Source organism: Equus przewalskii, chromosome 26 (genome assembly GCF_037783145.1).
Source record: "Equus przewalskii isolate Varuska chromosome 26, EquPr2, whole genome shotgun sequence".
NCBI classification, from domain to species: Eukaryota; Metazoa; Chordata; class Mammalia; order Perissodactyla; family Equidae; genus Equus; species Equus przewalskii.
In genome coordinates, this window is record NC_091856.1 from 37,532,765 (window position 1) to 37,557,626 (window position 24,862).

The following is a 24,862-nucleotide window of genomic DNA, read 5'->3' on the forward strand; positions in this document are numbered from 1 at the left end:
ACTCACACTTTCCCAGCCGGCTCTCCCTCATCTTCTGGGCCTCGGCAGGGCATCACCCCTGGGAGGGCACCCTCCTGGACCCGGTGCTGAGAAGCCGACTGAGGGCTCCCGCCGGCCAGGTGTGGCAGGTGACCTCGTAGGTGTGTGCGGACTCTCTACCTTGTGCCCTTGGCCTTAAGGCCGACCACTTGCAGGCGCCATGAAAGCCCGCAGCCAAAACCCTACATGCCAGCATCAGGAGGACACCGGCACAGAGACATTGGAAGAGTGCGGGAGGTCACACCGCGCGGGAACCCGCTCTCCCCGCGCTGCCTGAGCCGGGCTCGCTGCCGCGGGACGGCGACCGGCCGACTCCGTGACCCGTGACCCGGCATGGGGGGGGCCTGTCGCCGATCAGGGCTGCCGGCCCGCCCAGCGCCTCAGCCGAAAGGCGCGCGGACGCGGGCAGCGCCGAGGGCGGTCGCGAGGGGGCAGTAGCCACCCGCCCGCCGCCGGAGGCCCCTCCCGCAGTGCGCCGGGCTCGTCCGCGGCCGCGGAGGCGGGACTTCCGGTGCGCGGCGACAGAGTCGCGCGGCCGCCGGAAGCGCTGGTACGGAGGCCGGGCGGGTGAGCGCGGCGGGCGGCCGGTGAGGGCGGTGAGGGCGGCGAGGGGCGGGGGCCGCCTTCGTGTGTTGAGTCGGGCCCGGGAGCCGCCGCCGGGGCTGGGCGCAGGCAGTGCTGCTGCCGGAGCGGCCGACGGCGGGGAGGGCCGTGCGTGGGCCTCTGGCTCGTCCCCGGCCAGGCTCCCCGCCGCCGGCGCGCCCACCTCGCCCCTCCTGGCGCCCTGCGCTGCGGAGCCCTGGCCGGCGCTCCGGGAGGAGCGGCTCCCGGCCCTACGACGAGGGTCCCGGCGTCGCGCTGGGCTCGGCCGCCACGGGTCCGGGTCTGCAGACGGGGTCCCCTGCCGGTCCCAGCTCTGCGCCGGCCGCTGTGCTTCTGCGCCCGGGTTTCTCCCGGTCGTGGCCTCGTCCCTGTCCTCCAGGGCCTGCTGCCCGCCCTGCTCTTTCTGCGCTTGCCTGCTCCCTCTGGCTTGGTTGTGGGAAGACCGGGACGGGCAGTTGGCCATGTTGGTGCCCGTCGGTCTCCCCCCGTGCGGTCGCAGCCTTGGAGCAGGCGGGAGGCATTCACGTGGCTTCAGCGCCGGACAGAGCAAAGAGCCGGGGTCCTGGGGCACGGGAGCCTAGGGCCTGCTTCGGGCAGGCTTCTGCCGTCCCCCCAGGCGTGTGTGACTGAAGGAGAATGGGATCCCCTGGCGCCATGTGTTTCTCTCGTGTTGTACTGTGTTTAGGAGGCAGACCGCAGTCATGGATATAGATGCTGAAAGAGAGAAAATAACGAAGGAGATCAAGGAGCTGGAAAGGATTTTGGATCCCAGCTCCTCGAGTATCAACGTGGAGGTCTCAGAATCCAGTCTGGATTCAGACTCCGACGCAGGTAAGCTCCTGCACGCCACGGTTGGAACAACGGTGCCTGCCCTGGGCTCCTGCCAGCCACAGGATGCTGCAGGGCTGCTGGGCACAAGCCCTGGTTTCTCGCCAATACTGGCCTCTGCCTCTACTCCACTGGGCAGTTTGCTACTATCCCTGCTTCATTAGCCCCTGGATCTGCTGACTGTATGTGAGTGCCCTGCCCAGCCATAGGCATCTGCAGTGGGCTGCCCTCAGGAATCGATTGGAAGGTTCCAGAGCTTAGCTTTTCAGCCACCCCCATGCCTGGCCAGTCACCATAGCTGAGACACCCCCCCCCCAACCCCGATCTCTTCCCTGGGCTTGCCCGACTGCCCTCTGTCTGAGACCCCTGCTGCCACTCTGCCTACTCCATACGTACTCCTTTGTCCTCCCTTGGGCCCTGAGTGCCCTTCACTGCAGCTCTGAGTGGAGGCCTGCCTGCAGTGGCCGAGCCGTCTGGCCCTAGGCCTGCCCATCTCGCCCCAGGCCCCAGACCCAGCTCCTCGAAGTTCCCAACCTTTCACCCAGGGCCTTTCCTTCACCTGTTACCAGGGCCTCTGTGTCTGTCCCCTCCACCCTCACCAGCTCCGTCTCCCGTGGAGTCTCCCTTGATTGTCCCAGCAGTCACCGTGCCCTAGGGGCGCTTCACATTAGGCTGCTGTCTTCTCTTTCTGGCTGACCCTGCCCTTGGTCCAGTACCCACCCTCCCAGTCAGTGAGTGTCAGCCGCAGGGTGCTGTCCCCCCCGGGCCCACATGGCCTCTGTCCCTCCCCCCTCTGCGGCTGCCCGGGAAATGGGCCGTGTGCTGCACCAGCTGATCGGTCTCCTCGGCGCCTGTGGCATCCCTTCACCAGCCACCCGTTTCCTTTGCTGGTCACCAACACGGTGTGCTTGCATTCCCACAGATTCACTGCCCGATGAGGACTCGGACACTGCTGGTCCCCTGATCTCGGTAACTACTGGCCTGAGCTGGCTGTGTTCGAGGCAGACACACCACCGTTCAGTGGGCCCAGGAGGGGGAGTACTTTGAGCTCAGCTTGGTTTTTCTGTGTTATAACAGTAAAGCGTGTTTGTTATTAAAGATGAAATGTTGTAAAGTATTAACTATCAAAATTAAAGGTGTCCCTAGAAACAATCACTGTCACTGGCTTGGTATTTGTGCCTCTTGACTGTTTTGAGCTTCTGCTAACGTGTTCATGTCACTGTGACATCTCATGTGGAAGACAGCAAGCGAGTGGCCTGGGTCCTGCCCCTTGTGGCTCACCTGTCTGTGCCTCGGTTTCCCAGTCTGTACAGTGGGGACAGTTGTAGCACAAGTCAGTTCGTATGTGTGAGTTCTCTGAACAGTGCCTGGCAAGTGATCACTCAGTTGTGCGGGTTGTTGTTAACCATGTTTTGCTTATGTTGGAATTTTATGTTATTTTGGAAAATCTTTGCAGTTTGCTTTTTCTCTTTCCCATCAGTGAGTGAGTCTAGAGTCGCCTCCTATTTTCAGTGGCTGATGGTCCCTCTGGCGTGGAGTCCCAGAGTTGCATAGTTCTTTAGCCTCAGTGCCTGCTGCTGAACATCTGGGTCGTTTCTAGTTCGTGGTTTTGTTGGCACCAAAGCAGCCATCCTCACATGTTCTCACTGTCGTCCGCCAGCGATCAAAGTCACAGGAGTCCATTATAATGTTTAGATCTTACAGAAACATTTGTTGTAGAAAGTGAAAGGCATCTCATCACGCCTCCCCCACTCAACACGTGTTCCCAGAAGTTGAGTTTTCTTGTGTTGTGAATTAGGGAGCAGGCACACACGCTGCAGGGCTCAGTGTCAGGGTGGTCCTGTGCCAGTCCACTGGCCGGACGTGGGCTTGGAGGCTCGTTGCACCGCAGGACCCTGAGGACAGGGGAGTGTGGGCCCCGTTCTTCATCCACAGTTTCCCTCTCCTAACCAGGAAGAAGACAGGGCAGGTGAGGCCAGCAACGATGAGGACGACCCCAAGGAGAAAGCCCTCCCAGAAGACCCAGAGACGTGTCTGCAGCTGAACATGGTCTACCAGGAGGTTATCCAAGAGAAGCTGGCGGAGGTCAGCCTGCTGCTGGCCCAGAACCGGGAGCAGCAGGTAGGACACGGTCTGGCCCCAAGAAGTCCCCACAGCTAGGCCCCCAGGACCAGGACTTTGGGTCTGCTCCCGGCTGCCTGGGTCCCCTTCTCAACAAGGGGAGTTTCTATTGCCTGGCCCACACCTGGGCCCTTGTGTCTGCCACAGGAAGAAGTCATGTGGGACCTGGCAGGGTCCAAAGGCCCCAAGGTGAAGGATGGCAAGAGCCTGCCCCCAAATCTGTACATAGGGCACTTCATGAAGCCCTACTTCAAGGACAGGGTCACTGGAGTGGTGAGTGGCTGGGGCCTTGCTTTCATCAGTGAGGAGAAAGTCAGGCTCCGTGGGAAAGAGCTCTCGTCCCCACAACCTGCTCTGGGTGTTGTGAATTGCTTTAGATTCTTCAGGAGAATAATATTCGATCTCCTTAAAACCCTCTCCTGGGTCCCAGGGTGGAAGTCAAGGGCTTTTTCCTGGGAATAGGGCAAGCTAACCATTTCCTTGAGAGGTGGCGCCGTGGGTGGGGCAGGTTGGCAGGATTATTGGTCCTAGGAACAGAGGTCCCGATGTTGCTAATGCAGCCCTGCTCTCCTTGTCGACCCTCATGGGCTTGCTGATCTCACCTTGTGCCAGTTAGATCATGCCCCAGAGCCCTCACAAGGCAGCAGCTCTGGGTCCAGGCGTCCAGTGCCAGGCCTCCCACAATGCCAGGCTGCTCAGTGAGGCTGAGGGGAAGGGGTCCTGAGTCCTAGCAGGGATCCCAGAGGGACGTACTGGCCCCTTCAGGTGGAAACACCTGGGTTCTGTCCACGTTGTGCATTCTCTGACAGGGGCCTCCTGCCAATGAAGACACGCGGGAGAAGGCTGCGCAGGGCATCAAGGCTTTCGAGGAGCTCCTGGTGACCAAATGTAAGAGCCCAGGTGCCCACTGAGCTCGGGTGCCATGAGGCCTTTGGCACACCCAGCCTCCCCAGGCCTGTTTTGTGGTTCTCAGGCAGGTCTCCTGCCTTGATCCCTCGAAGCCCCTGCTTTTCCCACACTAAACGGGGTCTTTGTGAGGAGGCTGTCATGAGGGGCAGGCCAGGGCCACCACCCTCACGGTTCCCCCTCCAGTCTCTCCTGCCTGGTCCCTGAGCACGCAGCTCTGGAGGCCCTGCTGCAAGCTTGCGCCAGCCCCAGGTGGGGTCATGCTCCCTGGATAGAGGGCCCAGCGCCTGTGACCCGGCTCCCTTGCAGGCTCACTGCTCAGCCCGCATCCTGGGGCATCAGACAGCACAGCCAGCTCCTTGCTGCGGGCCTGGATGGATGATTGGCCCTCCGTGTTGTGGTGTGGGAGCCAGAGCTGATGCTGTGCGAGGGGTGTGGAGAGGATTGCGCTGGACAGCATGCATCCTGGGGAAGGTGCTCATGTGAGCGCTCCTCGTGTCTTCATTTCTCTTCAGGGAAAAGCTGGGAGAAGACCTTGCTGCGGAAGTCAGTGGTGAGCGACCGCCTGCAGCGCTTGCTTCAGCCCAAGTTACTGAAGTGAGTCTGAAAACAGCGAGCGAGTTTGGGATGGGCGGAGGCTCAGTTTAGGCTGTGCCTCTTCTCTTCGGGACCCCCTGCTCACAGCAGGAGAGGCACTGATCCCTGAACTTTCCCCACAAGGAGGCAGCCGAGCTTCGAGGTCAGGTGTGTGAGAGCTGGGTCAGCTGAGTGGCTGTGTTTAGTTGTGAGGCTTGGGCTTTCTCTCTGCCTGGGTCCTGGTTTCCACCTGTGACAATGGGGACCGTTCATGAGACTTTAATGTGTGTGCCGATGGGGTGACATCACATGACCAAGTCATGGCACCTGTGGCCAGACCAGGGGGTCCCAGGGTCACCTGCTGCCTCACAGCTTGATGTGCAGGTCAGGATTAGCTGCAGGGATAGCTGGGTCCCTCCTCAGGCTGTGGAAGCATTGGATTTCCTCCTCCCTGGCCTGTTCCAGGAGCAGTTATTTACTGTAGCTGGCGATGACAGCCTTAAGAAATAGCCTCTGGCCTTGATGCCGGGCAGGAAGGTCAGGACATCTGCGGAACACTGCTGAGTATGCCAGGCGCAGGGCTGGGAGCTGGGACACCGGGCTCCAAAGTGTGTGTGCAGCTGGTAATTATTCCCATCTGCATCAGCAAACACACTGCTGTACTAGCTGCTCGTGTGACCATGGTGACAGCTGAGAGAGGGGATGCTGCTCCTTTGTCTGTGGGCGAGGAAGCCAAGGCAGCTTGGAAAGACCAAGTAACCCGTCTGCAAGAGGCAGGGTGGGGATTCAAAGCAAGCTCCGCATGCGTGCTCCCCACCACTGTGCTGTGCTTTGTGGAGTAGCCAGCCCTGTGGGGTGCCCGCCCAGATCCACAAGAGGGCTGAGCCAGCCCCAGAGTCCCTCGGAGAGTGGCCATTGCCGCCGGTGACCCTGGCACCTCTGCCCTGCCTTGCAGGCTCGAGTACCTGCAGCAGAAGCAGAGCAGGGTCACGAGTGAGGCCGAGAGGCAGGTCCTGGAGACGCAGAGCAGGGAGGCGGAGAGCGAGGTCCAGGCTATCAAGTGAGCCGGGTCCTGCCGGGGAGGGTGTGGTCCTGGGTGAGCCAAGGGGCCTGGCGTGACCGCTGTGCCCTTGTCCCTCTCCAGCCAGCTCCCAGAGGAGGCCTTGCTGGGGAGCAGGCTGGACAGCCACGACTGGGAGAAGATTTCCAACGTTAATGTAAGCCACGGGGAGCACTATCCTGGTAGCCAGGGGCATGGGTTGGAATTGGCAAGGTCAGCTTCAGACTGTTTGAGGCCACGTCCTCTGTGGCCACCAGACCTGCCGTGACCCCATCTGGTCAAGTGTGTGTCTGGCAGCGAGGAGTGGCTTCACAGGGCCCTCCCTGCTGGTGCAAGGCGCCTCTTCTGTGATGGGCAGTTGCAAAGGCTTCAGGCTTTGCATTTGGAGCCAAATCTATGTTTTTGTCTGCATAAGCCTAGCAGAGGTCCCACTCACGTCTCCCCGTGTACACGCTGCTGGCCGTCCACACGGCGGCCTCCGCAGGCTGGGGTTCTCTGTTCTGTTGGTGCAGTTTGAAGGAGGCCGCAGTGCGGAGGAGATCCGCAAGTTCTGGCAGAACTCTGAGCACCCGAGCATCAACAAGCAGGAATGGAGTGGACAGGAAGTCGACCAGCTGAAGGCCATCGCAGCCAAGCATGGCCACCTGGAGTGGCAGAAGATCGCCGAGGAGCTGGGGGTAAGGACCTGGTGGGAGCCTCTGAGCCCCCCAGGGCAGTGTGGTTCTGTGGCTGGGAGGCCAGGCTGGGTTTGTGGTCTCCATGGGCTGCACGTCATACCACGGCCTGCTGGTCCCTCAGAACCTTCGAATTTCTTCGTCTTGCTGCTTTTGATGGTGTGGCCCTCGGGGAGGGTAAGCCCTGCACGCCTCCCTGGGCTGAGTCTTCAGGAGCTTTGCGCTCCTCAGTGCCTGTTGCCTCATCAGACCCCTCCCTCGCCCGTCCTCCATCTCTCTCTCTCGATCACTCAAGAGGAGTTTGTCTTGCTGTTTGAGAAGAACTCTTGTCCTCGTTCCTTTTGGGTTCTCCTCTTGATTTTCTCATTTCCTCAGGTGAGGCCTGAGTTCTTCACTTGGCCACTGTCTTTAGTAATGAAGGGATTTAAGGCCCGCTTTTCTAGGAACAGTTTGGCGTGAATGTGCTTTTTATAGATTTCTAGAGTGGCAGTAGTTTCAGTTTTCATTGCCCCTTTGGATCTTAGTTTGTGTAGGAATATACTTTCTCATTTTTAAATAGTCGGGTTTCTCAGAACGGTTTTTCTTCTTTAGTTTGAATTTTATTGGCTCCTGACCTGGAAATGTGATCTGTAAAATTCCCATTTTTTAATTTGTCACTTTTATGGGTAAGCATGTGATTGCAGCAAACCAAACTAAACTTACCAAAACAAGTTAAAAACAGAAGTGTGTTCTTTCCTCTGAGGATCTAGGGTTCCACGTAAGCTTATTAAATTGACTTTGCCCATCGTATTATTGAATCTTGCTCTCTAGAGCTGTTAGTTCTGAAAGAGCTGTGTTGATGTAGCTTGGATAAAACCTGGCATAGGAGGCCGGCCCGGTGGCATAGCAGTTAAGTTCGTGCGCTCCACTTTGGCAGCCCCTGGTTTGCAGTTTCTGATCCCGGGTGTGGACCTATGCCACGCTGTGGCAGGTGTCCCACATATAAAAATAGAGGAAGATGGGCGTGGATGTTAGCTCAGGGCCAATCTTCCTCAAAAAAAAAACCAAAAACAACCTGGCATAATAACATTAAAAGGTCATTTTCTCCTCGCATCTCTAATAGTTTTTTTTATATCTTTAGCTGCTATGTGATTTGGTACACATAACTTTATGCTTTCATTTATTTAGTAAATTATGCTTTTCTTTTTTTGAGGAAGGTCAGCCCTGAGCTAACATCTGCTGCCAATCCTCTTCTTTTTGCTGAGGAAGACTGGCCCTGAGCTAACATCTGTGCCATCTTCCTCTACTTTATATGTGGGATGCCTACCACAGCATGGCATGCCAAGCAGTGCCATGTCCGCACCCGGGATCCGAACCAGTGAACCCTGGGCCGCCAAAGTGGAACGTGTGAACTTAACTGCTGTGCCACTGGGCTGGCTCCATAAATTATGCTTTTTAAAAAGTCATTTTATATCTTTATTTCCTTGTTAGGTTTTTTTTAAGACTTTATTTTTTTAGAGCAGTTTTAGGTTCGCAGCAAAATTGAGAGGAAAGTACAGAGATTTCCTATATGCCCCTTGCCCCGACATATACACAGCTTCCCCCATTATCAACGTGACTTAACAGAATGGTGCGTTGACCAAGGATGGACCTACATTGACACATCATGATCACCTGAAGTCCATAGTTTACATTAGGGTTCGTTCTTGGGGTTGTACATGCTGTGGGTTTGGACTAATATATAATGACACGTCTACACATCATGATATCATCAAAACGGTTGCACGGACCTAAAAATCCTCTGTCCTCCATCTGTTCACCCCTCCCTACCCCATCCCTGACAACCGCTGACCTTTTTATTGTCTCTCTAGTTTTGCCTTTTCCAGAATGCCCTATAGTTGGAATCGTACAGTAGGCAGTCTCTTCAGAGCGGCTTCTTTCACTTGGTCATATGCATTTAAGGTTCTCCCGTATCTTTCGTGTCTCGATAACTCATTTCTTTTTAGCACTGGGTAATGCTCTCTGTCTGGATGGACCGCAGTTTATCTGCTCGCCCACTGAAGGACATCTTGGTTGCTTCCAAGTTTTGACAATTATGAATACAGCTGCTGTAAACATCCGTGGACAGGCTTTTGGGTGGATGGGAGTTTTCACCTCCTTTGGGGAAATACCAAGGAGCGTGATTGCTGGATCGTATAGTCAGAATAGGTTTAGTTTTGTGAGAAACCACCAGACTGTCTCCCAGAGTAACCGTGTGACTTTGCGTCCCCACCAGCAGTGAGTGAGCATTCCTGGCTGCACTTCTGCACTGACATTTGGTGCTGTCAGGGTTCCAGATTTTGGCCTTTCTAGTAGGCATGTGGTGATATCTCATTTTAATACACATTTCCCTGATGACATGTGTTCTGCTCAGATGCTTATTTGCCATTCGTATATCTTTTTTGGTGAGATGTCCATTAAGGTCTTTAGTCCAATTTTTAATCAGATTGTTTTCTTATTGTTGAGTTTTAAGAGTTCTTTGTATATTTTGGGTAACAGTTCTTTATCAGATATGTCTTTTGTAAATATTTTCTCCCAGTCTGTGGCTCGTCTCATTCTCTTGATGTTGTCTTTTGCAGAGCAAAAGTTTTTAATTTTAGCGAAGTTCAGCTTATCCATTATTTCTTTCATGGGTTGTGCTCTTGGTTTTGTATCTGGAAAGACATCACCACACCCCAAGCTCATGGCTGAGCAGATCCACACATCCGACCACACCTGTTCTCTGTAACCCAAGAGTGTGCTTTAGATAAACAGAGCGTTCCAATACCATCGGTCAGCTCTTGGAAAACCCCTTGCCCGTAAGGAAATGAATGAGGGGACAGAGTGGGGCCACAGTGTCTACTGTGTAGACTGAGGGTCTATTTGCTGAGCTGAAACATGAATGAGAGCTGGGAGACAGTCTCTCTGGAACTCCCTCCATGGGTGTCGCCTGAGACATGGATGCCACTCCCAGGACGGTCCCAGCACCCTCCTTCAGACGTGCCCCTCTCAGCTGCCACCCGATGTAGGCTCCAGAGAGACCAACTTAGAGCTGCTGAATCTGCGACAGTGCTGGCAGCCACATTTAAGAGTCCTGTGCTGTGTATGGTGGCCCTTCTCCTACACTGTGCCGAGAGGGAAGTTTCCGTCGAGTATGTGAGTTTGCAGTTTAGTCTTAGTGTCATGTCAGTGAAGTATTCTTGTGAATTTTTCTGAATGTGTTTCCTCTCTGTAAACATCTGAGCTGGTCTCTCATGGTCCTCTTCAGCGAGTCCCGGGGATGCTCTCCACCATCCCCACAGGGGGCCAGCCGGAGTGAGGCGAGCACTGGTTCACAGAAGTGCGTTACCGCCTGGCGCTTAGGGCCCAGCTGTGCCTGGACGTCCCTCTGTGCATGGTGAGCACCCAGTGACACCCACTTTGCTTTGCTTTGGGCCTTGGGAAGACCAGCCGCAGCGCCTTCCAGTGCCTGCAGAAGTACCAGCAGCACAACAAGGCCCTGAAGCGCAAGGAGTGGACGGAGCAGGAGGACCGCATGCTCACCCAGCTCGTCCAGGAGATGCGCGTCGGCAGCCACATCCCCTACCGGAGAAGTGAGTCTGTGCCTGCTGTGCCCTGCCGCTCCTGGGTCCCAGGCCACTGGGCTTCCAGGAACGTCCTGTGCCCTTGGCCTGAGTCCCCTCATATGTGAAAGTGAAGGTTTGCGGGGACAATTCACCAAATGTAGTTGAGAGGCTGGAGGAAGAAGTAAGGGGTCACGTAGTCCCAGGTGTCCCACGGTTCACTTCTTGGTAGTTAGAGTGGCTCCTTTCTGGGGGCCCCGGGCATGCAGCGCCCACACGGCTCCTCTGCCCCCAGTTGTCTACTACATGGAGGGGAGAGACTCCATGCAGCTCATCTATCGGTGGACCAAGAGCTTGGATCCCAGCCTGAAAAAGGGGTTCTGGGCCCCAGAGGAAGATGCGGTAAGTTTGCAGGACCTGAGGAGAACCATCCTCTGGGACGTTAACCTGGACGCCTTGATTGGCCCCGAGTCCCGGACGTCCCCTTCTTAAACAGACTGAATTGAGGGTGGGAAGGCGGCGACTGTGCCCACAGAGACATCATCTGCTTGTCCCTTCCTGCAGAAGTTGCTTCAAGCAGTTGCCAAATACGGGGAGCAGGATTGGTTTAAAATTCGGGAAGAGGTGCCAGGTAGGAGCGATGCCCAGTGCCGAGATCGGTGAGTTGGGCAGTGCTGGGCGAGGGAGGGCCTTGCTGGGGTCGCTTCCGTGTAGGCCATGGGGCGGGCTAGGAGACCGTGGCCCAGGGTGATCGGCTGGTACAGGAGGATGTGGCCAGGGGCCCTTGAGGCACTAGGGTTGGCCCAGGCACGGAGCAGGACAGCTATGTTTTTTCAAATCAGACTTTTATACGGACTCAACTTGACATGCCCCGCTTGGCCGTTTCCATGAGTCCTGGTGTCTGAATTCCTCTCCCGGGTCACGGCCTGGCAGGCAGCTTCAGCTCTCTCCTTCTCCAGCCTGCCTGCTCTGTTTTTAAGCAGCTTTATTAAGATATAATTTATGTACCACACAATTCATTCCTCCAAAGTGTGTAGTTCTCTGATTTTAGTGTATTCATTGAGTTGTGCAGCCATCCCACAATTAATTTTAGAACATTTTGATCACCCCACAAAGAAACCCTATCCCCCCAGAAAAAAACAAACATCTCAATTCAGAAACGGGCAAAGGACTTGAACAGATGTTTCTCCAAAGAAGATATACAGAGTGCCAGTAAGCGCATGAAAAGATGCTCAACATCATTAGTCATTACAGAAGTGCGAGTCAAAACTACCATGAGGTACCGCTTCACACGCAGTAGAAAACTTACTTTTTTTTAAATGGAAAATAACAGGTGTTGGCGAGGATGTGGCAAAATTGGAGCCCTTGTGCACCTTTGGTGGGAATGTAAGATGGGGCAGCTGCTGCGGAAAACAGTATGGGGGTCCCTCAAAATTTTAAACATAGAACTGCCATATGACCCAGCATTTCCACTCCATCCCCAAAGGAGTTGAAAGCAGGGGCTCCAGCAGATGCTTGCACACTTGTGTTCATACCAGCACTATTCATCACAACCAGAAGGTGAGATAGCCCAAGTGTCCATCGACAGATGGTGGACAAAGGGCAAGTCTAAAGTCGTTTGGACGATAGGATGCTATTTGGCCTTAAAGAGTGAAATTCTGATGGGTACTACAACATGGATGAACCTTGGATGTTTGTGTACACAAATGAACATCTGTGTACAAGTTTCCATGTGGGTGGGTGTATTCATTTCTCTGGAATTGTAAGGTCACATGGCGACTGTGTTTAGTCTTTTGAGGATCAGCCAGATGTTGTCCACCACACCGCACCATTTACCTCCCCCACAGTGTAGGAGGCACCGGTCTCCACGTCCTTGCCGACACATGTTATCTGCTTCTGGCCCTCCTGGTGGGCGTCCAGCGTCTCATTGAGGTTTCGGTTTGCATTTCCTGACGGCTAATGATGTTGAGCATCTTTGCTTGTGCTGATTGGCCGTTGGCACATCTCTAGAGAAATGTCTCCTTGTGTCCTTTGCCCACTTTTACAGTTGAGTGATTTGTATCTGTGTTAACGACCTGTGAGACTTCTTTGTATATTCCAGACATGCGTTGGTCTCCCCCAATCTGTGGGTTGTCCTTACACTTTGTTGGTGGCGACCTTCTGAGGCACAAAAGTTTTCCATTTTGATGCAGTCCATTTGTCTGTGTTTTTCTTTTGTTGCCTGTGCCTTTGGCGTCCCGTCTCGGACACGATTGCAGAGGCTGGGAAGCAGTGGGAGGCCGGCTCGTCATCCACAGTGTCCCTTTGTTTTCATGTCACTCTCAGATATCTCCGAAGGCTGCATTTCAGCTTGAAGAAGGGGCGATGGAATTCAAAGGAAGAGGAAAAGTTAATGGAATTAATAGAAAAGTACGGTGTGGGTGAGTTCTCGTCGAGGCCTTGGCTCTCCTCGGGTTCCTGGTGGCCTTGAGCTCCGCGGGGCTCAGCTTGCTGGACCCCAGGCTGCCTCCCTGGTCATCCACTCTCCTGCGCTGTTTCTCGTCGTCTCAGCAGATGGCGGTGACTTTTCCATTTCACAAAGTAACTCATGTTCGTTCTAGAAAATGTAGACGTGGAGATGTACGAAAGGCGGAGAGTGACGTAACTACTCTCGTCTGCCACAGAGGTCTGCTGGGGCCGGGGTGCCGTCTGCGCCTGCTCCATGCAGGCTGCTTCTCCGGGGCGAGGGGGCTTTTTCTTTATTTTAATGGCTGAGATTCTTTTCTTTTTTTCACATTGGCACCTGAGCTAACAACTGTTGCCAAGCTTTTTTTTTTTTCTGTTTTATTTTCTCCCCAAATCCCCCCAGTACATAGTTGTATATTTTAGTTGTGAGTCCTTTTAGTTGTGGCATGTGGGACGCTGCCTCAACATGGCCTGAGGAGCAGTGCCATTCCTGTGCCCAGGATCCGAACCACCGACACCCTGGGCCACCGAAACGGAGTGCGCGAACTCTACCACTCGGCCGCGGGGCCGGCCCCAGAGGCAGCTTTTTAAAACTGAATACCTTTTTAAATTTAACTTAATTGAGCTGGCTTGTTTTTTTACTTTACAACGTATCGTTATGCTCTCTGTTAGGAATATTTCTCTGTGTCTACACAGTCTGTGTTCTGTCATTTTCTTTTTTTTTTTTAAAGATTTTATTTTTTCCTTTTTCTCCCCAAAGCCCCCCGGTACGTAGTTGTATATTCTTCGTTGTGGGTCCTTCTAGTTGTGGCATGTGGGACGTTGCCTCAGCGTGGTTTGATGAGCAGTGCCATGTCCGCGCCCAGGATTCGAACCAACGAAACACTGGTCCGCCTGCAGCGGAACGCGCGAACTTAAGCACTCGGCCACAGGGCCAGCCCCATGTGTTCTGTCATTTTCCATAACCACATCCTAGTTCCCTAAGCTCTGGATAGTATAGTAGAGAGGTTGTTCACCAGCTTCCTGTTGATGGACGTTTGTTCCTCAGTTTTTGCTGCAGGCCTGAAATGAGCTGAGGCTTCAATAGCTAAATCTTTGCTTATATTTGTAATGCCTCCTTAAAAAAATTCTGGATGTGGCGTTGCCAGGTTCAAAGGTAGGCAAAATCTTAGGCTTCTGTCGCGTGGTCAGACTGCCCTATGAGAGCCGCATGCCGGCTCCCCTCCTAGCAGCACTGTCTGGAAGAAAACAGTAAATAAATTGAAGTTCTGGTTTAGAAGCAGGTATGCAAGGGCTATTTCTACATAAATGTGGATGATTTTTCTCTCGTGGTTGTACATTTGCTAGAACTTTCCTAAGAGGCTAATAATCCATTGAGAATCTGATGCCCATCTTCTTGGGCTCCTCACATGTGGGAAGCAGCCTGAGGGCGGCCAGCAAACCCCGTTCTGGTGGACACGATGCAAGTGCATCTTAGAGAAGAGCGCTTCTTCCAAGCTGGTAAACCGGTGTCTTCAGAACTATTGGTATGAAGCAACTTCCATGTTGTTTTGCTTTTGTAGGTCACTGGGCAAAAATAGCTTCTGAACTACCCCATCGGTCAGGCTCCCAGTGTCTAAGCAAGTGGAAAGTCATGGTCAGGGTGAGGCTTTACCCACGGCCATCACCAGGCCCCTCGCCTGGGTTAGCATCACTGCTGGGCAGGCTGGGGGAGCGTGGGCGTGGGGAGAGGGGAAGGGAAGTCTGGTTTCTGGCCCTGGCATCGCTTCTTCCAAGAGGCCAAGGGCAGAGAGACCCAGTCTGGTCGGCAGCTGCCCTTGCCTCACAGCAATGGGGAAGGCCTGCTCAGCACAGCACATCCAAGCCCCCTCCAGCCCCTGCGCACATGCCTGCTTGAGGCCCCTCCCCAAAGGGCCAGCCCGCCTGCCTGTCATCCCTCCGCAGTGAGCCTGGTAGCCGAGGCCTCCAAGCAGCCCTTCCTTCCACAGAAGAAGCAGAGTCGGGGGAGGAGGCGGCGGCGGCCCCCTCGCAGCGTGCGGTGGAGTTCCAGCAGCGAGGACAGCAGCAGTGGGGACAGGAGCAGGCGGGGCAGCAGCAGCAGCAGCAGCAGCAGCAGCAGCAGCGAAAGCAGCGAGGACTCAGAGCCAGGGCCAGAGGAAGCCCAGGAGGGTGGCCAGGCACTGCCCTCGGCACAGCACGCTGTGCCGGACATGGACTTGTGGGTTCCTGCCAGGCAGAGCACCAGCGAGCTGTGGGGAAGGGGGGCAGGGGGCTGGCCAGGATGCTCCGCTGCTTCCCCCAGCCCTCCCAAGGGCTCCAGCGCCGCCCAGGGTGGTCACCGGGAAGCTTGCACCACAGAGGAGGCGGGCCAGGCGCAGGCCCCCACCAGGGCGCATAGCACCAGCCTGACAGGCAGCGAGTACACCCGCTCAGTGGACACTCACCCCGAGAGCTCAGAGGGGCCGGCAGACGAGGTAGGCCACAGGCCCCAGTGCACGCCCAGATTTGGGCTGGGGAGGTTGTGCTCTCCTGCTCGAGAGTTACTGAGGCTGGCTCTCAGGGACAGTGGGCTGGCCTCATCTCATGCCAGCAGTGTTCCCGTGTGGGAGCAACCCCCCCCCCCACCCCGCCACCCCTGCTCCCTGGGGTGTTCACTTCTGGCCCGTTTCAGGGGACTTGAGCTCGGGGCAGCAGCCTTCTTCGTTGAGGCCAGCACCCTCCACTGCCCCCAACTCATTTGCTTTACAAACCACACTGGAGCATTGCTGGGGGGCACTTTAACTTGGACCCATTTCTGAACCATTTCACCCCTGAGCTGGGGGGAGGGGTGGGGGCAGCGAGGAGGAGCTGTTTGCTCACGGCTTGCACAGGTCAAGGAGGTCCCTGGGGGGCCCACTGTGCACCTGCTCAGGTCCACCTTAGCTACACACGTGTGTGCCTGTCCCAGTTGGTCTTGGGGGTGTTGGACCTGGGCATAGGCACAGTTCTGGCCACGTCCAGAGTAGCAGTCTGGATTGAAAAGGCTGGTCCATCCTGGGAGAGATGGGAAGTTCTCCTCTGTGACAGCCGAGGGGACAGTGGACTGCCCAGACAGCCAGCAGAGCACACACGCACAGCTCCTGTGCTGCACTGGGTGTGTGACTGCAGGCTCCTGAGCTCGAAGTCAGAGGCTGCTGCCGTCGAATTTATCTCAGGCATTTTGGTGCCATGACTCAGGGAGCTGGCTGGGGGAAGTATGGACCCTCTGTCAGTCCTGGGTGCAGCCAAACCAGGCAGGCGTCTCAGAGCCAGGCCTTAGGGACCTGCCACCCTCCTCTCGGGGAAGTCCTGCCTGAGGCCACCACACCTCAGAGAGCGTTTCCCACCAAGCTGGGGTGCAGCTGTGGTACACTTTGAGGTCTGGGCAAGAAGGTGGGGGTGCTGCCCTGACAGCATGCCTCATGCCAGGGCTCCTGGCCTGTCCACCCTCATGGGGTCTTTTTGTCAGAGTGGGAAGCGTCTGCTGAAGGTGCCCTTGGAGACTGTGCTGCAGGTGCTGAAGACCAACACGGCCACCCGGTGCCGGACCCTGGTAAGGCTGCTGCAGCCACATGCGACACCCACGCACACTCACCGCCTCGATGACCCCAGCCCCCGTCCCCTTCACCCCCATCCCCCACTCCCTCTCTGGTACCCAGCAGCTCCAGAGCTGAGCCTGGCCAGGAGGCCCAGGTGCCTTTCTCCCTCCACAGAAGGAGAAGCTGAGGCAGCCGCACCTGCTGTGCTCACCCCTGGGGGAATGCCCCAGTGGCAGTGGCGTGTCCGGGCCCCGTGTGCGGCAGCTGTGGCACGGTTCTGCCAGGAGCAGGCAGCGGCGCCGAGGACCCGCCCTGCAGAGGAGACTTCTTGAGCGCCAGCTTCTGATGGCTGTGAGCTCGTGGGTGGGCGACGTTGTCTTGCCTTGCACTTCCCGGAGGCCCACCGTGGTGCAAACTCAAGGTGCTGCTTCTAGGGCACCTCCTCTAGGGCCCAGGGGCAGGGGAGAGGGCAGACAATGAGGAGCGACCTACAGACATTGGCGGTCTGCCCTGCCCTGTCAGGGAGGGGTGGAAGTGGGAGGGCTTCTTTGGGGCCCCCTGTCTGGTGCCAGTCTCGGGGCCCGAGGGGAGAGGGGCGTTGGTAGCTGGAGCCACTTTGCACGTGTGCCCTGTCCCCACAGCCGACCGCATCAGGAAGCAGCTGCAGGAGGCCCACCTGGCGAGCACCCCAGCGTTCACCCTCTTTCTTCAGGTAGGCCACTCCGTGCGGTCTTCTTCTCTTGGGCTTTGTTTTTTCGGTGAAGTTTTGAAGTTTGCAGTGGATTCACTTCTTAAAGGCCAGCTTTCTAAAAAACGGTCTTTCCATGGCGTGCGACTTTTCGCAGCAGGTTGTTGTGGAAGGGACAGGGCGCTGGGAGCCCCAGTGTGTAAATGGAAGCTGAGTGAGCAGAGAAGCCTGGAGCACACTGGGAGCACTATACAGGTGTCCTCAAATGTCTGAGTCAGAGGGCAGGGAAGGCAGCCACACCCGGGACAGCCCCGAGGACCCGCATCCAGGCTCGGGCTGGGGCGAAGTGCTGCTCACGGCCTCGAGGGGCTGTGCCGGGCTCCAGCCAGTTCCTCTGAGGCTTTGGGTCTGCTCCGGGAGAGCAGCTGTGGTCAGGGCTGGCCCAGGTCCCACTGCAGACACCTTCATCATCTGATCCTTTGGGGTGGTAGGCCTCCTGTCACACGTCATGTGTATGTCACACATGTCCCTCAGCTGTTCCAGATTGACACTGCCGGATGCATGGAGGTCGTTCGAGAGAGGAAGGCTCAGCCACCCACCCTGCTCCAGGCTGGCACTCGGGACCCGCTGACGCGGCCTCTGCAGGTGAGACGTGAGGGTGAGCCCCAGGTGTGCACTTGCCTGGCTCCTGCTCTTCCCTCCCACCCCCAGAGGTGGGAGTGCTGAGGGCAGATGACGTTTGTCCAGCCTGGGGGCAAGGTGACACCAGCTCTTTTGAGAGACGAGAGGCGTTCCCGGTCCCCATGGCAGCTGAGGTCCACCCCTGAGAGCAGCCCCTGTGCGCTCCTGGCCCCTGGCTAGGAGGCAGCCCCCTCCTCCCAGCAGCCCTGAGGGGCTTCACAAGTCCAAGGGGTGCAGGGCCAGCACCAGCACTCCGGCCCACCTGGCCCCCTGGTACCCCGCATGTGCTTCTTCTCCCACCCCACCCCTGGGCAGAGGCCACACGGCCCTTGGGTACCTGCTGCTCTGGGCACGGGCCTGCTGGGGTGAGGCACCTGATGCGAGGCGCCAGGCCCTCAGGATCTGTCAGTGAGAGGCCGTGTCCCTGAGCCCAGCCACTGCTGGAGCAAACAACAAAATGGTGTCATAGTCTGAGGACCACATCTGGCCCTGTGGAGGGCAGCCAGGCCATGGAGCCCCTGTGCCCTCCTGCTTGACCAGCTAGGCCCTCACCTCTCCCTGCAAACCCCATACAGCCCTGAGCCCCCCGAGACAGGGTTTCCCGAGGGGGCCTCTGGATGGGGCTGTGTCAGGAGAGAGGCAGGCTCTGGCACTGGGGGCCTTGTCCCCACTGCAGGCAAGAGGCGAGTGACAGTCTTGCTGGGGGTGGAAAGGTGGGTGTGGGTCCCTGGGGACCCCTCTGAGGTGCCAGCCCTCCCCTCCCTTCTTTTTCAGGTGCTCTCAAGCGCCCGGAACACCCCAGGTATTGCGTGTCCATCTCTTCCTCTGGCCTAGCTGTTTCTGTATAGTGGGAAAAGAGCCACACCTGTCACGGGCTTTGAATTGTGGGCTCCAAGCAGTGTCTGTGGCTCCTGGTGACGACGGGTCTTTTTGGAATACCATGGCAGGGACAGGAGCCTGGCTGGCGTGAGCTGGTGGGGCAGCCCCTTGGGCTCCCACCGCCTCGCACAAAAGGTCAGCCCTCAGGCTTGGCCAGCACAGACCCAGAAGGCAGGGGGCCTCTCCCCACACCAGCAGGATTGGGCTAGGGTCTGGGATCCTAAGAGGATGCAAGGAGTGGAGGGCAGTGGGTGCCCAGCAGTCCTTGATCTGAGGATGTTCAGGTTGTAGCACTGAGATGCGAGGCAGGCTCAGGCTGGGCTTCCGCATGGTTCTGGTCCTCGACAGGCCTGGCCGCCTGCTGCCCTGGCTGTGGCCGGCCACTGTGTGGGGAGGTCTGTGAACATGCAGCCAGAGTGACAGGCCCTCTTGGCCTGGAGGTCAGGCTCCTGCTTCCACACTCCAGCAGCTGTCGGGGGCCAGTCACCTGAGCTCATCAGCATGTGTTCTTGCAGGCTGCCTCTTCCAGAAAGCACCAGTTCGAGAAGTTGCCAAGAAGAGCACCATCCACAGAGAGAGAGAGGGGCTGCAGGCCCCCCGCAACGAGTCCACACCACAGGCACCCCCACCAGCACCCTGCGGCCCCCGGCCCAAGCCCAAGACGGTGTCCGAGCTGCTTCGGGAGAAGCGGCTGCGGGAGGCCCGAGCCAGGACAGCCGCCAAGGGCCCTGTGGTCGTCCCGCCCCCGCTGCTGGGCTCTTCGCCTGTGACCCTCCAGCTCCGTCTACCACTGGTCCCCCAAGGCCCCCCAGCCTCAGGTCCAGCCGTCTCAAATGCAGCTCTCTGTGGGCCTGGGGCCCCTGCAACAGCCAGTGCAAGTACTCCAGGCTCCTGGGCCTCAGCCAAGGACGAGAGACCCTACACCCTGCAGGCCTTGGCCCTGGCTGTGAAGGCCCCAGCTGCCCCTGTTGCTTCCAGGGCCCCAGTTCTGGGCCCTGGCCAGGTCCCTGGGGGCTGCCCTCTGAGCAGTTTCGGACAGTCTCAGGCACCTGCCACGTCCCGGAAGCAGGGCCTGCCCGAGGCACCACCCTTTCTCCCTGCAGCTCCCAGCCCTACTCAGCTGCCCATCCAGCCCCTCAGCCTGATGCCAGCTCTGGGCACGTGCAGGACTGGGCCACACGTGGCAGTCAGCAGCCCTCTGCCCGTCACCTGGGTGATCACAGCCCAAGGCCTCCTCCCTGTGCCTATGCCAGCGGTAGTGGGCCTTCCCCAGCCAACAGGGACCCCTGACCCCAAAGGGCTGTCAGTGACTCTGCCACCCTCCGTGACTGAGACTCAGGCGGGCCAGGGCCCCAGGCTCCCTGGGTTGAGCCACCCTTGGCAGCCCCCAGCCAACAGGGACACAGAGTCAGACCCTCCATCCAAGTTAGACTTCTCCACCTTTCCCACATCGCTCCGATCCCAAAGCCCTGCAGAAGTGGACAGCAACGTGGCCCATGCTCCTGGGGGCCTCTCCTCCCCTGAAGAGGCCCAAGTGGCCGGAGAGACAACTGCACCCAGGACATCCTCCCAGGCCACACTCCGGGCTGACCACCCTGAAGCAGAGCCTCCCCAATCCAGCCAGCTGCCTTCACAAGGTGGCACTGGCCCAGGGGGGACACCAGGGCCTCCCTCAGAACCAGGGGAGCCCCGGGGGCCTCTGGGCCTGGAGAGGCTGCCCGCATCCCAGCCTGGGCCTGAGAAGGGCGCCCTGGGCCTGGAGAGGCTGCCCGCATCCCAGCCTGGGCCTGAGAAGGGCGCCCTGGGCCTGGAGAGACTGCCCGCATCCCAGCCTGGGCCTGAGAAGGGCGCCCTGGGCCTGGAGAGACTGCCCGCATCCCAGCCTGGGCCTGAGAAGGGTGCCTTGGGCCTGAGTCTCCTCTCTCAGGAGAGTGAGGCAGCCGTGCGCGAGTGGCTGCGGGGGCAGCGAGGGGTGTGTGTGCCCGCCCTGGGGAGAAGGCTGGCCTATCAGCCCCCAACCCTGTGCAGCCTGCGGACACTGTCTGGCCTCCTGCTCCAGAAGAAGGCCTTGGAACGCAGAGCCGCCTCCCTTGTTCCTGGTGGGGTGGCCGGAGCCCTGCATGCCTCGCGGGGGCTGGTGCACAGGCGGCTCCAGGACAGCCCGGCCTACCTGCTGCTGAAGGCGCGCTTCTTGGCGGCCTTCACCCTCCCCGCACTGTTGGCCACCCTACCCCCCGATGGCGTCCCCACCACCCTGTCGACCACCACGAGGGCCGACTCTGAGAGTGAGAATGACAGCCTAGGGGAGCTGGAGCTCGCTGATGGTGGCAGGCAGCTGGGCTCCTCAGTCAGCAGTCCCCAGGCCGAACCAGCGGCCACAGCCTCTGTTGAGGTAGGTGGCCACGGGTGTGGAGCCCCCAGCTGCTTCCCTGCAGCCCCCGTGGCGCCCTTGCCCCTTTGGGCGTGTGGCCCGCTGGAGCAGCAGGAGTGGGGACTGGGGGTGGCAGCAGGTGGAAGTTGTGGCCAGGAGAGCTGGCTGGCTGGTGTCTGAGGAGGAAGAAGCTGGCTCCAAGCCAGCCCCATGGAGTGTCAGTTCTGTTTGCACAAGTCACCTCTCCTTTCAGCTAGTGTAGACAACAGGAGAGGAAGGAGCCTTGTGGCCAACGGGAGCCCCTCAGCCCCTCCCAGTGCTGTCACCCAGCCCCGCCTGCGGCCTTGTCTGAGGGAGAGGCCCATCTCAGGCTCTGTGCCCCTCCACCTCCAGACACGCACACGCACACACGCTCCTGTGGCAGGCCTTCAGCTCAGCAGAGGGTGGCCCTGCGTTCACACCTCCACTTCTGTGAACACCAAGACCCTTCCTGGGTGTCAGCTGTTGCACCCTTCACATCAGGAGAGTTTTCCAAGCTACAGAGGCAAAAGCATTTTCCTTATTTCCCGAGAAGAACCTGATGTAAACACATGCAGGAAGGTGTGGCCAGCTGCACCCAGGGTGCCCCCAGCAAGGCCACCTCTGTCCCTGTCGCCTGGGGCCAAGCAGCAGAGCTGGGCCGCCTCAGATGTTTTGTGCCTAATCAGGAGGTTGTTGAGGTCCCTTGCAGGTGGTGTCTGGGGAGTACATGGCCCAGAGAACCCCCACAGAAGCAATCCCTGCACCTCCCCACCTAGGGTGGCCATGGCTGCTGGACTGGTAGAATCAGGACTGCAGGGAGCTGGTGGTGGTGGCTGGTGGCTATGCCACCCTCCCTGCGGGTTCTGTCCAGCTGGGCTGCTGGAAATGTCCATCTCCCTTCCCAGGGGCATTGCCCCAGTGGAAACGCTGCTGGACCCCAGATATTGAGGGTAAGAGGCTCCCTCCCCCATGGAGTGTGCAGCCTCTGCAGTGCTGCCCTCCCGCGCTCAGTCACTGCCCTGCTGGCCCAGCTGGGGGAACCCTGACACAGGAGGCTGGCTCAAGGGTTGCTCAGAGGGGCTTGGAGCCACCAAGTGAAGGAGGGGTCAGCAGAAAGCCAGAGCCCATGTGTGGCCCCAGGAAGGACAGTGACCCTCCCATTCTTTGCCTGTCACAACTGTGTGTGGCAGTGTCACCAGGCCCAGCCTGGAGTGGTCCTCACTGCCGGAGCCCCAGCTGCTCTAGACCTGCTCCGCCTCAGCAAGGACGGGTCTGAGGAGCTGCCCCGCCCTGGTGTTGGGGACATGGCGTCCGCAGGGTCCCTCTGCCTGCTCGCTGCTCCTCACTGCCACCTCGTCCCCTGCCCATCCTGGCTAGAGGGTCACTCTTGTCCCGTGTCTGGATTCTCTTGCAGGGAACTGCAGACTCTGACAAGGGCTGTGCCCCCTGCTGCCTGGATAGTCTTGACGACCTCGATGTGCTCAGAACCCGGCATGCCCGGCACGCCCGGAAGCGGAGGAGGCTGGTGTGAGCAGCAGGGTGAGTGGGCGAGGCAGGGGCACCAGGAAGACATGGGGCCTTGTTCTCAGCTCTGCAGTGAGCACGCAGGAGCCAGGCCACCTCTGCCTAGGAGCCTGCTCCCTTCCATGTTCAGGCCAGGCACCCCCAGGGCCATGAATGGCATGGCCCTGCCCTCAGGAGCTCATGTCAGGTGTGATGGTGCTCGGCAGCCTGGGGTGTGAGCATCCCTGGGCCTCGCAGGGTGGCCCAGGGTCATGGAGGCCCTCCTCCTCACTCTGCCCCTTGCCCACTGGGCTCCACAACCCAGCCTCTGCACTTCCTTCCTGCTGGCCCACATGTGCTGCGGGGCCTTTGCACTGCTGTCCCCTCTGTCTGGCACTCTTCTCCCTCAGTCTGCAAGGCTCATTCTTCCATTTGGGTCTCTGCTCAGTGTTCAGCTCATCAGAGATGCCCTCCCTGATGGCTCTCCTAAGGTGGCACCACTGTCTCAATGTCCATCTCTCCTCCCTGATGTCTGACGCGATCTGTCCGTTGTCTTCCCCATGAACACATAAGGGCACCCTGGGCGTTGTGCTGCTGGGTCCCCAGTGCCCAGACAGTAGGCACCAAGTAGGCCCCCGGCACGAATTGATGAGTTCATGAAGCTGAGACCCAAGTCGGGGAGGACGTCCAGAGGCCCAGCCGGCTCTGAGCACGGTGTGGGCTGTGCCGTGAGAGGGTCTGGGTCCTAGAGTGGGTGAGGGAACAGGGGACCCTGGAGAGGTGGGACCACAGAGGGGATGTCGGGGTGGTCCCATTTGCAGCCCACCTCAGGCTCTAACTGCCCTCACCTCAGGCCCGCTCCATGGACCACAGCTGCAGGGGCAGGTGGCAGCAGGACCTCGCTATGCCCCACCCTCCCCCACAAGGCAGTGCTGCCTTGGTTCCTGTCCCTCTTCAGCGCTATCTGTGCCATCTGGCTGGGGTCAGGGCACCCCACCACCAGGGTATTCTTGTTTTCCAGGACTGCCCGGAGCCCAGACACCCATGGCTCCTGCTGACAGGAAGTGGGACCCACGCCGGGCCCTGGCAAACCTGCCAGCGACCCCTCAGGAGGAAGCAGCGGGAAGTCGGGGGAGGCTCTGCCATGTGTGACCGCGGCATCACAGGGGCTCGCTGGTGCCCAAGTGCAGACCGAAATACCTGAAGAAATAAAGTAAACGTCCTGTTTTTTAATTAAACAGTAGGCTGTGGTCTTGTCCTGGGATGCTGGGTGCTATGCAGAGGGCTCGGGGGCGTGGGGGCGGGGCAGAGAAGTGGAGGTTTGCCCTGCTCACGGGAAGCTGTGGCTCTGGCCTTCGGGCCGAGGGTCCCTTCTGAGCAGAAGGCAGCTCAGCACCCGCCCAGGCGGCTGCCAGCCCTCTTGGGACCACCGCAGGGCCGAGGGTGGGTCCACTTCCTCTGCCGTCCAGACCACACAGGCCGACCCAGGCGAGTACCTGGAACCAGCACTGCCTGGGGGCCCCGCACAGCAGCGCGGGCCGGTGCTGCCTGCCTCTGTGTGGGTGCTTCTTTGGCATGAAACCAAGCCCCAGCACCCTCTGTGTCCCTCTGTCCTAGGGAAACAGCCTGGGGTCGGTTTGTAGCTGTCGCGGCACTTGGTTCCCGGAGCTTCGTTCTCGTTGCTTGCTGCTTCACTTGGTTTCACCTATTTATTATGGAAAGTTCTCAACGTACAGAAATAGAACAAGTGTGCCCAGCATGTGTCCTGGCCCCCGGCCTCAGGGCAGTCACCGATGTCACCTGTCTCCCTCACCCCCACCCAGACGTCCCATGTCACACCTGCCACAGGCTGACCCAGTCTCTCGTATGTGTATTTTTGTTTTTTACTTTGCGCCCGGTATTCTGTTAACTAATTCGTAGTTTTCCCTGTGACTTCCTCTGACCAATGGGTTATTTGGTGCTGTTGGTGATGTGGAGTGGGTTCCGCTTCTGAGACCCTGCGGCAGCAGAGGGAACCCTGCCTGGTCTTTTGGCGCCATCCTCTACTTCTGCCTTCTCAGACAAGCGCCACTGCTAGTCACAGGGTTTCTATGGCCTTTTTTTTGGAAGTGAGTGGCCAGGTCCTTCCTCCTGGTCTGTCTAGTCTGGAAGCTCCGCTGACACCTGTCCACCGTGGCGACCCTGCTGGTAATGAGTTATTTGAGCCGTTTGTTATTTAGTGTCCAAGTAGTAAGGGATTTTCCAGATACCCTTTTGTTACTGATTTATAGCTTAGCTCTGATGTGGCCCAAGAACACGACATTTTTTTTTTTTTAGATTTTTTTTTTTTCCTTTTTTTCCCCAAACCCCC

The 24,862-nt window shown here is 58.1% G+C and overlaps 1 protein-coding gene across 6 annotated transcripts; it reads left to right on the forward strand.

Annotated features, from left to right (window-relative positions):
* Positions 1-482: 482 nt before the first annotated feature.
* SNAPC4 (small nuclear RNA activating complex polypeptide 4) lies at positions 483-23,750 on the forward strand. 6 transcript variants are annotated; one of them, XM_070595319.1, is made up of 24 exons: positions 483-589; positions 1,328-1,473; positions 2,393-2,439; positions 3,424-3,591; positions 3,739-3,864; positions 4,401-4,479; positions 5,013-5,094; positions 6,029-6,133; positions 6,218-6,290; positions 6,646-6,810; positions 10,250-10,397; positions 10,663-10,769; positions 10,932-11,026; positions 12,693-12,787; positions 14,375-14,454; positions 14,801-15,286; positions 16,300-16,383; positions 16,544-16,790; positions 17,011-17,081; positions 17,592-17,702; positions 18,513-18,540; positions 19,133-21,009; positions 22,424-22,548; positions 23,534-23,750. In XM_070595319.1, exons 2-23 carry the CDS (start codon positions 1,344-1,346, stop codon positions 22,538-22,540), a joined length of 4,521 nt encoding a protein of 1,506 aa, XP_070451420.1. In that variant the 5' UTR covers positions 483-589; positions 1,328-1,343; the 3' UTR covers positions 22,541-22,548; positions 23,534-23,750. The 6 variants fall into 6 exon arrangements, with proteins under 6 accessions (XP_070451420.1, XP_070451425.1, XP_070451423.1 ...); XM_070595324.1 differs by having other exon boundaries at positions 518-606; XM_070595320.1 differs by having other exon boundaries at positions 589-626.
* The last annotated feature ends 1,112 nt before the right edge of the window (positions 23,751-24,862 follow it).

Excerpts from the sequence above, each read along its gene's own strand:
- SNAPC4 (XM_070595319.1), top strand. The coding sequence starts at position 1,344 with ATGGATATAGATGCTGAAAGAGAGAAAATAACGAAGGAGATCAAGGAG. Across the intron at positions 4,480-5,012 it reads GGAGCTCCTGGTGACCAAAT|GGAAAAGCTGGGAGAAGACC; the intron begins GTAAGAGCCCAG and ends ATTTCTCTTCAG. Across the intron at positions 17,703-18,512 it reads CGCTGACGCGGCCTCTGCAG|GTGCTCTCAAGCGCCCGGAA; the intron begins GTGAGACGTGAG and ends CTTCTTTTTCAG.